The following is a 12,785-nucleotide window of genomic DNA, read 5'->3' on the forward strand; positions in this document are numbered from 1 at the left end:
AGAGAAGAGAAACAGACTGTCATGTCCCAAATGTAATCTGCAACAGAAGGAGACGGTGTCCCAAGATGACCACTGGAACACAGGGTGAGTAGAGCATGCCTCAGTAAGAAGTAAGGTCTCCTGCCTCAGATGTTTGTCTGGTCCTCAACAGACATGAAATCTGTGTGTCCTCCTTCCCATTGCAGCAGTCCTTAAATGGCTGAAGGATATTCTTGTGTTTCTCCTCAGCATCCTCATTTCCTGTAAAAACAGCCCTATCTCTTTCCTTGGGCTCAGATTTGGGGCTGTGGTCATGAACACTCTTCAGGTGGGCAGGGATTCAATCTGTCTAGCAGCCACATCTGCCAGTTGATGTCCATCGCATGAGTTTGTTTGAGAAGCATAATGTATGCGCAAACACTGACCTTCCCAGAGAAGGTCTGGCCCAGGGATTTAGAGACCAGCAGAGCCCTCAGGCAATAAAGAAACATCAAATAAACCTCCCTCTAGCCATTTCCAAATAAACCTCCCTCCAGCCTTTTCCATTGCGCTGTTGCTTCATGGGCCTTGGAAATAAAATGAGGACGTTGTCTTATTCCATTGTATTTTTGTCCAGGATCTTTACAGATTCAGCGGATATGCTACTTCTTTTATGTTAACAATGGCATTTATCAAAATGCTACTTCTTTTACATTAACAATGGCATTTATCAAAGCACTATAAAAATGTTAATTATACCTCACAACAAGCCTGCAAGGTAGGGAAACATTCTCCTCTGCTGCACCACAGATGAGTAACAACAACTCAGTGACAGAACTAGAGCAAAGACCTAAATCTCCTGATTCTTATTTGGGTTTTAATTAGGAGTTAAGATGTCATGGGTTGAACAACTCTTTTTGGGAGAGTGGGGGATCCCTCTCTTCTCCAAGAAGTAAAAGAAAATTAGCATCTTCGGTAATGCCATCTGTAGTGGAAGCCATGACCAACATTGCTTCAATAACTAACTCCAAAATCAGTGGGAAAAGGTTGTCTAAAAAAGAGTGAGGCCCTTTTTGTCTTTGAATATCTCCATAAGTTGCAAAGAAGGAGCAAGATACCCAAATATCAAAATCTACTAAGGACCATGTAGGAAAGTCCAATATCTTCATTAAATACTGGTTGTGCTCTGCTACAGATGGTGATACTACCAGAAAGAATAGGAATTCCCTGAGGAAATGGGTATACTAGGCTGAAGAGCTACTGGTTTCTGTTTGTGGAGTAGAGAAAATGACAGTACTTGCTCACAAGGTATAAGAAGTGCCTCTAAGAACTGACCTGTTTCTGGTTGTCCCTTTTCTTGTGGAAAAGGGTGGAAAAGGGAGAAAGGCCCTCTCCATCTCAGGGGTCCAATCCTTCTCAGTCCTGTGAGCTAACAGGGGTGTAGCACCCTGGGAGAGCCAGGGAATGGTCCAGAAGAAGCATAGTAAGAAAAACTGGTTGCTGGTCTCTCTTGAAGGCTTCTAGTTGTTTGAGCCTTCTTTCCAGATCAGAATATTTTCCACACCAGCTGACCAAACTAGTCCCTTTTCAACGTCCTCCCCCGAGACTCCTGCACAGAAAGGAGGAAACTCCACCTGCAACTCTATAGTGCTGTTGTTGGTCTGAGAAATGCAGATTTGTGGTGTCAGGTGTGATCTGATATTTGCTTTAATTTCCTTTGTTTCTCCTGCATGAAATGGCTCTCCTGGAGCACCATGGTCCATGATATGAAGACAAGGTGATTATGTTGAATGTAAGGTACTGGTTACAACAGAAGGAACAGCAGGAATTATTACTATTATCATTATTATTGTTGTTCTTATTATTTGAAGACAAAGCTACATGAATAAAATAAGTGACAAGTCCTAGACATGAATCAAGGCTTTATTGTGTCAGACCTTGTCACAGACAAGGTTCAAACCTGTGACGCAACAGTGGTTGCTTCCCTGTTTGCTTCAAATGTAACTAGAAGTGGTGATTTGATAGAAGAAAAGAATAACAAAAAAGGAAAGATGAAACATCTTGGAGCGTGAAAACACAAAAATGGTTTCATTGATTTTTTGTTTGTTTTTAAAATATGCCAAAACATGATATCTAAGGTTAGAAAGACATGTTCCCTGTAGACAATAACTCACCTCTCTAGGGTCTTCTGGAGCATTTACCAGCTATGGATTTTGGCTTACATCGTCCATTGTTATGACCCACAACCTCCTTATTACTGCATTACTGGTGAAAACTGTTCAATTCTTCTCCAAAGAAAGTAGGAGGGGATTATACAAAAACCTACCTGGAACTGCAGAGAAGGATGACCCAAGACAAAGTTGTTCACTGACCTGGACATTGGCGTAGGAAGCAGTCCCTGGTTTCCACCCAGTGTCCCTGGCATTCAGCTCCCCCGTAAGAAGGTCCATTGCACTCCCTTGTCCGTTGCTGGGTACCGTTGGAGCAGGAGGCCGAGCAGGAGCTCCAGCTCGACCATTCATTCCAGTTGCCATCCACTGAGTGGCCCAAAGAGAGAAAACAAAACTGAATGTGAAAATCGCTCCCTCTGGAAGGAGGTACGTGCAAGAGTCTCTGGCCTGTGCCTACAAGGGACCAAAACAAGGGAGGACAGATTGGAGTCACACGGCATGAGAGAGGGCACGGATCATCAATAAAAAGTTCAGATAACTTCGGCAACGGCAATTTGTTGGAACCCTCTGCAAGCTCTGACTGTTATGCTGCAGCCCGGCAGGATGCAAGGACCATAACATTCCAATTTTTATATCCATACTCGACATGACACCGTAACAGTTGAAATTATTGATATTGCACATTCCAACACCAAAGTCAAAACCACTAATAGCGACGATTACAACATAACACCAAAACAGAGAGCACAGATCATGTTTTCACTGAGAAGTTTTGAAGGAATTAATACATTGCCATGACATTTCCCATTTTGGGTAATCAGCACTTTTTGAGGTAACCCGTTTTTCATTAAAGCAATGCAAAAATCTGCAGGAAGGGAACTTTCTCCAGCATTCAAATGCTCTGTTTATCATTGAAGCACACGCAGAAACTCAAACCACGGTGTTATTCACAAGTATTCACACTGCTGGCTGGGAAATGCTCAGAGCAAAGGTGTGCTCCAACAAGAGACCACAAGCGGAGTGCATGTGTGTGGTCAATGTTCTTCTCTCGCAGCTGAATTAACACTGACAGTCTTGATATGTCTCTACACAGCAATGTCTTTGGTAATTAAATAGAGAAGGCAGGAATAAGAGAGGTTATGATAGGGACAGGGCTGGAGAGAGACATGAATACATCTTATTAACGTGATGCAGTGTGAGACATTCCCAAGTGTGGCAGTTGCACCCTAATTGGTCCCTGATCAACAGATCCATCACCCAGCCGGCTATTCCTGGAGCACTATTTTTCTCATTAGCAGCGGTCATCATGCTCTGTTTACCTCTCACTAGCTTCTAGCTCTCACTTGGAAAAAACACAGCGCAAATCCCTGAAAAGTCTGAATTCTGGCACAAATCACATTGCTGTACATTGCAGCTCATTTCCTTTTTGTTTTTTCTGTCAGTCCAAGAAAAAAATAGATGTCCTGTGTAATCTGCAAGGACTCAAACAGCCCCAAATAAACCCCATTGCAGTTGTGTAGTTGAGACGCTGTTTATTTGCAAGCACGTAAAAAAATGTCAAAAACATCCAAATGAGAAACTGTTAGTTCAGAGGGCATCACATGAGATCAGAAGGTGTGTAAAATGAGGCAGGAATAAAGGTACTTCCAAAAAGTGTTTGTTTTCAGCAATCCAAGCCTGGTGTTTCTTCGTGCATAAATTCACGACATCATGTCAATGCGTATCAATCCCAAGGAAGGGAAAAGCAAAAAGTGGTGACTCGCAGGTGATTCCTCTCTGGAAATGATCCAAAATCACACAAAGTAGACCCTACCAGGTATAAATCTGTGTGATCTTTCTCACTGAAGGAAGTGCTGGTAGTTACCATGAACTGATGGTGCCTGCCCTTCATTTGTATTCACCTATACTGAGAAAATAAGATTGCATTTACCAAAGTAAAAGTTGTGTTTACTAAAAAAGTTGAATTTGTTAAAAAAGCTGAATTTACTTCAGCCCTGTCTGCTGCTATGGAAGTGGTGATTGACAGCTTACCACAAGTGTGAGCATTTGGAGACAGGAATATAAGGAAGAGCCACATGCATAAATTTCTCATTCAGTTGGAAACACAGAACAAGTTACTTCCTTTGAGAGAAGAGATTATTTATTAATGAACTGTTTAAGATGTTTAAAAAAATGGAGAGAGATGGTCATGTTGCACCTCCAGCCACATGTGCTGACATTAAGATGCCTCTTGGGAAAGATGCTGAGGGCTCTTCATCACAGCCGCAGCAAAGACCCTTCAATGCCATTGTCACACCACAGTGTGAGTCTATCAAAAATATTCTTTGGAATTTGGCTGGTGTAACCTACACAGAGAATGTCATTGTCCTCCTCATCTCTCTTCAAAGGACTTGGAGCTCAGCCCATGATATCTACTGCTCTGGAGGAACAAAAGTTCTGTTGTCCCTGCAGAAGAGCATTCTTTATCAGTTGTAGCAATAAATCTTCAAGAACACGGTGGTAATAAGAGATATGACTGTCTGGTGTGTCAAGTGTTGAGCAGAGTCCATTATTGTGCTTTAGTGCTTCCCCCAACGTCATACCCATTTAGCACAGCAAAACCTTTGTGGTGTTAATTAGAGCTGAAGTCTTGCAGTTGGACTGCTTGTCTTTCCAACCACTGTTTCGTTCACCACAGTGTATCCACATATTTATTTGTATTTAAATTAATTATGGATCAATGTTAACTCAGGATATGTTTTACTTCCCAAACAATGCCAGATCTGATTTCTTCAATTTTTTTTTTTTTTTTTTTTTTTTTTTTTTTAATGACAGAGTCAATTTGCTGTCTGGGATGTTCTTATTCCGAGTAGAGTCTTCTGGACAGCAGCCAGAAGCTCAAGGATAGTTACCTGAGGTGAAAACTGTGTGGGAAATGCCAGGAGACTTCTCACAAATGTTTTCACAAAGTTCTCATCACTCCCACAATTCCTGTCCTCCTTCAGGGACATAATAATGCCTCATAGTGATTCTCATTAAACTGGAAAAACGTCAGTTGATGTTACTGCAGGAGAGAGCAGAAGCATTGGGGAGTTCCCTCTTGTTCAGATCATGTTCAGCAGGACACCCTGAGATAAATTAATAAGGTCTCTGATCCAGGTCCAGTCTGATTCAGGAGAAGGAAACAACAGGGTCACAAGTGGATTTCCAGTGGGTAAAAGCCATTTTATCTTGAAGTTTCTTTCTGGTGTTTCAAAGTAAAACTCAGGGAAAGTCATTTGGAAGTTAAATCTAGGGTGGGTAAAAAGTTCTTAAAAGTCGTAAAATACAGATGGAAGGCTCTCAGAAGACTCTTAGTTCATATCAGCAACCAGAATCGGGTACAGAGAAGACTTGTATCTATAGTGAATTAATGCATGTATAATGCTAGCAAGTAAACCTACTAATTAATTCCGGCACAACAGGCCCAGTCAGGCAAAACAACTTTAAACCAGTCACTGGAAGTAACAGGTGACAAGCTTAAGATGGTCTTGGAAATAGAGATAGCTGAGTCAGTCCAGATCCAATACATATAATGTGTCCTCTGAAAGTTTTTACACAGGGCAAATGTGAACCTAAGACAATGCTGAGCTGAATAACCCCAGAAAGCACATCTAGGTTGCTCCTTCAATGTGTCATTTCCTTATAGATCTTCTTTAGGACAGTGCAGGCTGTGTATTCATTCAGCTGAGGCATCTACAGACCCACTTGATGGTCACCATGTGTGGGCATATTCAGAGACAGGGAGACCTGCTGGAGGGAAGGCTTTGAATCTGTAACTGCCTTACCTGGGCAAAGTGCAATGTTGCAAAACTTGGTTTGCTTCTCTGGGCCCTCGCAGGGGTTCCCACCAAATTGTGGGGGTTTGCATGTCCGGGTCCGGTCCCTGTACCCTCTTCCACATGTGGAAGAGCACAGGCTCCATGGAGACCACTCATCCCAGGTGCCATGCACTGCAATCAAAGCAGAAGAAGTAAGTTTCCTTTCCAAAGGAGTTCTGGAGAAGTCAGTGAGCACATGGAACACAGTGTCTTTCCAGTCAGAATGAGAAGTATGTGAGAAAGGAGTGTGGGAAGGCCAAGAACAAACCAACCCAAAATGTTAAAGAGGAAAGTTGCATAACTTTTTACTCTTTGGTATTGACACCAAACATCTGTTACTTTCCATCTCATTTGAAAGAAATCACAACACACTTTTAATTTACCCCAATTTTTCAGATTTTTTGAGCCAAGAGAAAGGGCATTTTGTGAGCTAGAGATGCACTTACCTAGAGAGGAACAAAAAAACCCTTTGGGAAGCAACATCACCATCATTTTGTCACTTATGTCACTTATTACCCTTATTTCCTTCCCTCAACATGTTTTGTACTATATCATCAAAGGCTACAGAATTTTCAAGCTCCCAGAAAAGTTTTAGTCTGGTTACTGATTACTACCATACAGCAGTGATACCACAGGGAAAAGCTAGGGAGACTTGGAAGAACAAAATGGGATGGGTAACATGGTCCATCACTGGTGACTCATGGAATTAAACATCTAAAACCTTGTAATCTAAACTGACCGAGTCTTCTCCAATCTAATGTAATCTAGCCAGGTTACCTATGGAAGGTTAGTCACTGTAATCTCTAGAGGCCAAATGTTGCAAGAATGTACTGCTCTCTTAAGGGACTTCATCCCTTGCAGCTTTACTGGAGAAGGTAACACAAAATCAATAATGCTTTGGGGAAAAATAAATAAATAAATAAATAAATAAATAAATAAATAGATAAATAAATAATATATATATATATATATATGTATCTACAGGTACTTTTCCAGTCCTTCACTGGTTGCTAACAGTGACTGATCCACCAGTCTCAGGAAAGGGCATTCAAAACTAATATTTTGTAACTGTCATCAGATATCTTGCATGATAAAAGATAACTAAAAGAAGAAATGCAAGAACAAGCATGGGAAAACTGCTTGGCGTTTTTGCCATTGTAAAATTGGTTCTGAACGATGATGTTGCTGGTCAGGACTCATGAATAACACACCTGGGTTAACAGCATACTTCTTCAAAATTATGTCCAGGCTCCCCAGATGGTGCTTTTTCATTAAAATTGTGAAAGAAGGAATATAAAAACAGAAATGAGGGTTGTCTCCATTCATAAACATACCAGCAGCCTGAGTTTTTTCCTGCTGATTTTGCAGCAGTGTGACCAGTGTTGGTATCTGGGCAACTGAGAGGTTCTTCTTCTCAGTCTGCTCCATGCCTGGAAAAACCTCAAAGGGCATGTACCTTTCAGATGTACCGTGTTCATTGCCTTTAGATAACATCTAATTGTTCATATCATGCGAAACAAGTTCCCATCTAATGGTGCTTGGTCTAGCAAAGGTCTCTGTATGAGGCTTTAGGGTACAAAGAAAAGGAAGAGGAAATAAAAAACATCTCCTTCCAAGAAGATATCACAGTGGAGATACCACAGGCAGTCAATTCTCTGTGCATCTCCCTTCCCCTCCTGCCCGCACGTACATGGAACGCTCAGCCCACCTGGGCACACGGCTGAGTTGTTGCACTGTCTCTGCTCCCGGAGAGGACCACTGCACTGGGTGCTGTAGGAAGACGACACACAGAACCTTGTCCTGGTCTGCCAGCCCTCCCCACAGGTGGTCGAACACACGCTCCATGGGGACCACTCCTCTGCCGCAGGGTCACCTGTTGGGGTTGGAGCAGAAGGTGAGGACGTGGCATCCTTGGCACCCGGATCTCCAGGGTAGTACTTCCCAAGTTGCATTTCACAAGTTGTTGGCAATCTGTGCAATGTGTCCCACATGTGGTGTGACCAGAAGAGTGCAAGGGGATTGGTGAGAAAATGTGAGGGCTGACAATGGGCTACAAGTTTTTTTTGGGTTACTGCATAGAACTGTAGCACAGAGGTACAAAGGAAAATAAAAAGGAAGAGGAAGGACAGTGTGGAAGCATCGGGGCACTGAGCAGGGTAGACTTGACTACTGATGATGAGGTGGTGTAACCACTGCAGAATCATGTGAGTTGGGATATATAGCTTCTACTCAGAGATAGTACCAATTAAGTAACAATGATTAGATGGATATAGTAAATGTGTCCATAAATTGAGCAGTTGTAAAGATTCAGCTCCTTTCCTTGCTTTCTCACAGCCCCGGCCAATGCAGATTGGCAGTGGAGGAGCAGACAAAACAGAAGATGACAGTGCTTGAGAAGGGCATTGGCTGAAGTAATCCCACAGAGATTCCTCTTGTCATCTTCTTCACCTTTGGAGAGGATCTGCTTTGACCATGTGATACAGAACAAGGTTAACTGTTCCCAGCCATCATCCAGTCCCTATCAGCTGCTTACCTGATGGGGCAGGATTGAAAAGGCAAATAAAAGCATCCCATTGATCAACAGATGGGACTGGAAAACAATGAGACATATTTCATTTGTCATTAATATCCCTGTAGACAAATGGTCGTGCCAGGTGTGTTTCAGCCAGGCTTCAGCCTCCAGATAAGTCACCAGAAGTGTGACACGGGAAGGGAAAGGACAGTTTTCCATTAGTTTCTTAGGCACCAGTCTATCCTTGAGAAAATACCTCTCTCCCCCAGATGAAAGCTTGCTCTGTTTCATTTCATTAATTTATACATTGGTTAGATTTTTAGATTTTTAATAGGTTGTTAATACTTATACATGATGAACCTAGAACATAACATCTAGTATTATAGTACATAGGCATATGGCACAAATAAACACCAACACATCTTTGAGGATGCATACTAGAGGGGCACAGAATAGATAATATGCATAACAAATACTCTTCAGAACATCAGACTGCACTGTGTCACATCATAAGCAGATTCATCTGGCAGACTATGAATGATATAAGAAGGATCATGGCGCTGGGTGCAAAAGGTAAACGTGACTTCAGGGCTTGTAAAACATGGCACAGCCTGAGTTGCACCCAGAAGTTGGATGTGTTTTCCCATGCCACCACCCCATTCCCAAATAAAACTGGACAGTAGATGCTGTTTTGGATTGACCAGCTGTAACATGGAGCATAGAGGGGACTACGTAGCAGTGGGTTGCTACAGCTTGAGATCTCAGCCTGCTTGTAGGGCAATGTGGGTTGTAAATCAGCTGAGTGAAAGTCCATGTCAGTATAGGAACTGTGATGGGTACTGTAAGGGTTGGAGACCACCAAGCTGTCTAATATTACTTCAGGTGACCTAAAGCTCTGCATATTTGACTTCTTCCTCAAGGTGGTGTATTTATTTACTGGTGTCTTAAGGGAGTTTTTGTGTGGAATTAAATTTTATGCAAGATTTCAAGTGTTTGTGGGCCTCATCAATCAATCGGGATTTTTGGTAGTTATCTGTGTTATTCATTAGATGTCACAGTTTTCAGAACATCTACTTTGAATCTCTCCAGTAATTCAGATGATCTGTAATTAAAAGTATGCTCATTAATTGGAGGTTGGTGAATCAACATGTGTAGGACTGTTAAAGGGTGAAAGTGTAGAGGAAAATCTGTCCTCAATGTAAAATGGACAGGCTTTCATTCCTTTGTTTACCGGCTGGAGTTAAAGAGAAGTGAAGGTAAGGATGACTCTTCACCTCATCTATGCCATTACAATGATAATCCTGAGATGTAAGTGCCTTTCTTCATTAAGCCAAAGTTGCTCAATATTGTACCTCTTTGTTTTTGTGTTTTCTTTCAGTAATATGTCCAGCTGGTTCCATTTAAATAAATGTTATGAACCGTTGGTCTTTCTCTGGCATGTATAGAAAACGTTTTGAGACTTTGAGACTTTGGGGCTTCAAGAAAACTCCACTCCCATATGCTGTTTCTCAAATATTAGATCTTCTGGTATGCAGAGATCTGCATTTCCATGGTAGTTTTGCTGCCTTTCCAATAAGGAACTCAACTGGCTCTGTCAGATAGACAGTTCTGTGATACTTCAAGTTTCCCACTGGGAAGTTATTTTTTTGGTACCATCATTTCAGCATTTGCCATCCAGAGCGGCTCAGATTTCAGAAGATCCCTCTTTGGTCCACAGATCCCAACCATTCCCGCCACCTAGCCTGCTTGGATGCCGCACTGACAGACGATGCCTTTACATTGCTCAGAGAAACCCCTGCCTCGACCTCAAGCAACCTCCCCAATACTGCACCCAACAGCATCTAGTCCCTCAGTGGCAGGCAGCTGGCATCTTTTAGTAGCCAAATGCTGCCAGTTTTTGCCCAAAAAGTCTTTCTGAAAGGCCAGAGGAAGCTTGCAGAGACACAGTTGCCTCTTCCATCAGCAACTCATGGCTTGGAGATGCTGACATCCCACCACCATCCCAATCAGACCTGGCTGTGGTTTTGCAATCTCCATATTCGGACAAGAGTTACTGTCCTAATAGATGAAATAATGGCGTCTTTGAATCAAATTTCACTTCTGATTCTTTCCTCTTCTTTATTATTTTTGATCTTTGCCTCTTCACAGTAGAAATATGTATGATTAGACATAAACTTCCTCAATTATCGTCTCTCACATTGCACCAATCCCTGGTTTTTAAATCCCTAATATAGTTTATTTTCCAAGTGTTGGTTGATCCTTTGGGTTTGGTGCAATTTTGAATTAACTCAGCCAACTAGGGCACTATGTCCAGTCTAGTCTCAAACATTGTATAAATTCAAATGATTTTCAGACCATTCCAGAGCCGTATCTGAGTTGCTCTCAGGAATCAGAACAAGCTCTCTCATTCTTCACCCAAGAGAAGCAGAATGCTGCCCCCCACCAAAACTATGGATAAGGACTTCTGCACCTCTGTGTACAACAAATACGATTTACTGGACTTGATATCTTCCAATTATTTATCCCATAAGTGAATGCTGGCTCTGCTTTTTGATATAAGGGCATGAGTCTACCATGCTCATCAAGTTTGAACGCCCTGTAGTACATCTCATTACTGTCACATAATTAGACCTTCCAGAGATGCACTCCACCAAATTGGTCTTCACCCGACAGAGGACAAGGAGTCATGCACTTCCCTCCATAATGACTGGAGCTTGTAGACAGATGTCTCTGCAGGACTGATCTTTGATTAGTCCTGTAATGCTCAGGGCTGGTTTAGGGATTAACAGGAGTGTCCGAAAAGAGTTAGGAGGGGGAAAGATCCCACTACAGCTGGAAAAATGGTCCTTTGTAGGGCTTGGTGCTCCCATAGAGCCAACTGCAGCTCCTCTCCTGCAGCTGGAGAGGTACCAGCAGATGCTGCAAGTGATATGTTGGGCATCACCCCACAGGACGTAGCACAACAATCCAGGATCCTTTCCAGCATCTGGCCAGCCCTGAGCCAGCCTTACTGAGAGCTTATTGGGCTGCAAAGTCCCTGTCAGTGCCTGCGGCTTCTAAATGATGCTTCTTCTTTCAACACTAATGGAGAAGCACATGGTTGTCATCCCTTTGCCAGGATCCTTTTTTTTGGTGTCATCTGCCAATCTGATATCTCCCCATATGCAACCACTTCTTCTTTCACATCCTGAAGCTGGCAAAGACCTCCTGGAAGCATTCTGTGGGCTGAGCCAGGAGGGCCCATGCCAGGGACCTGCCGGGCTGGATCTCACTCTTGTGCTATTGCTGGAAGAGACATGTGGGCAGCCAACAGCACCACAGCTGAGACCAAAAGAGTGCCAGAGCCTGATGGCCAACAGGACCTGGATGCCAGGGCTGTGGAGGACTGGTAGGAGAAGGGCCATTCCCTCATCCCTAGTCCTTACAGTTAGCATCAGCTATTTTTTGTATTTCACATTTTTCCAGGTTTTGAGTGTATGTGCAATGTTCTATTCCCTACAAACTGTGTTAATTGCTAGAGAAGACGTTTGCTTTGCTTTGGCATCCTCGGCTAAAGACCCTTTCTAAATTCCTTCCTGAGTTGTAACCTCTACCTGATATTTACATCTCTTCCATTCTAATTTCTTTGAACAACTTGGCTGCAGTTGCTGTTCCTGGGACAGTGGCAGGAATATGGCAAGCTTGCAGCAGGACAATGCCCATCTCCCAGCCCACGGTGCACTCAGGGATTCCACAGCCCAAGTCAGACATGCTATAGTAGTGGCTATGATGGCAGGGAATTATTACAGATATCACTGAGCCCAGATGATGTATCCAGCTGCATGATGGGAAGAAAAACCAAGCTGTGAACCTGATGGCTGAGCCACAGGTTGGAGTAAAGCACTGGGGCAGAACTTGAGACCAGGAGGAGCAGGATCAATGAGATACCACAGGACTTGCCTTGGAAGGTCTACTTGTCCCCCCCACTTGGACATGTGTGACAGAGATTGAGCTCATCTTCACCAGGTTACAACGGTGCAAATGTTTTCCTTCTGCTGCAGCCTTTTGCCAGCTGCCAGTGATCCTGCAGGCAGTGGAGCTGCTCTCACTGCAGGGAGCAGATGCAGTACATGGTGGCAAGGAAATTCCAACTGTCCTCTGCCTTGTTTTGAAAGCCACAACCCCAGATATTGCCTGATCATCCCCAGAGACTCCACACCACACAGCTTCCTGACACTCTTCACTGCTACACATTGACAAAGTCCTGTTGTGTTGGATGGAGCATAGCTAATTTACATCAGAATATGTCCCACACTCCCTTATAAT

General features: G+C 43.0%; 1 protein-coding gene across 7 annotated transcripts in view; it reads right to left on the reverse strand.

Annotated features, from left to right (window-relative positions):
* Positions 1–12,785, reverse strand: part of ADGRB1 (adhesion G protein-coupled receptor B1) — a 292,674-nt gene that overhangs the window by 143,677 nt on the left and 136,212 nt on the right. For all 7 annotated transcript variants that reach the window (XM_065831582.2, XM_065831583.2, XM_065831586.2 and 4 more), the window contains 3 exons: positions 7,677–7,841; positions 5,936–6,100; positions 2,331–2,495 (listed from right to left, as the gene is read on the reverse strand). In XM_065831582.2, the coding sequence (XP_065687654.1) occupies positions 2,331–2,495; positions 5,936–6,100; positions 7,677–7,841 (495 nt within the window). The remainder of the gene's footprint in view (positions 1–2,330; positions 2,496–5,935; positions 6,101–7,676; positions 7,842–12,785) is intronic.

The sequence above is a fragment of the Patagioenas fasciata genome, chromosome 2, assembly GCF_037038585.1.
Source record: "Patagioenas fasciata isolate bPatFas1 chromosome 2, bPatFas1.hap1, whole genome shotgun sequence".
Taxonomy (NCBI): Eukaryota; Metazoa; Chordata; class Aves; order Columbiformes; family Columbidae; genus Patagioenas; species Patagioenas fasciata.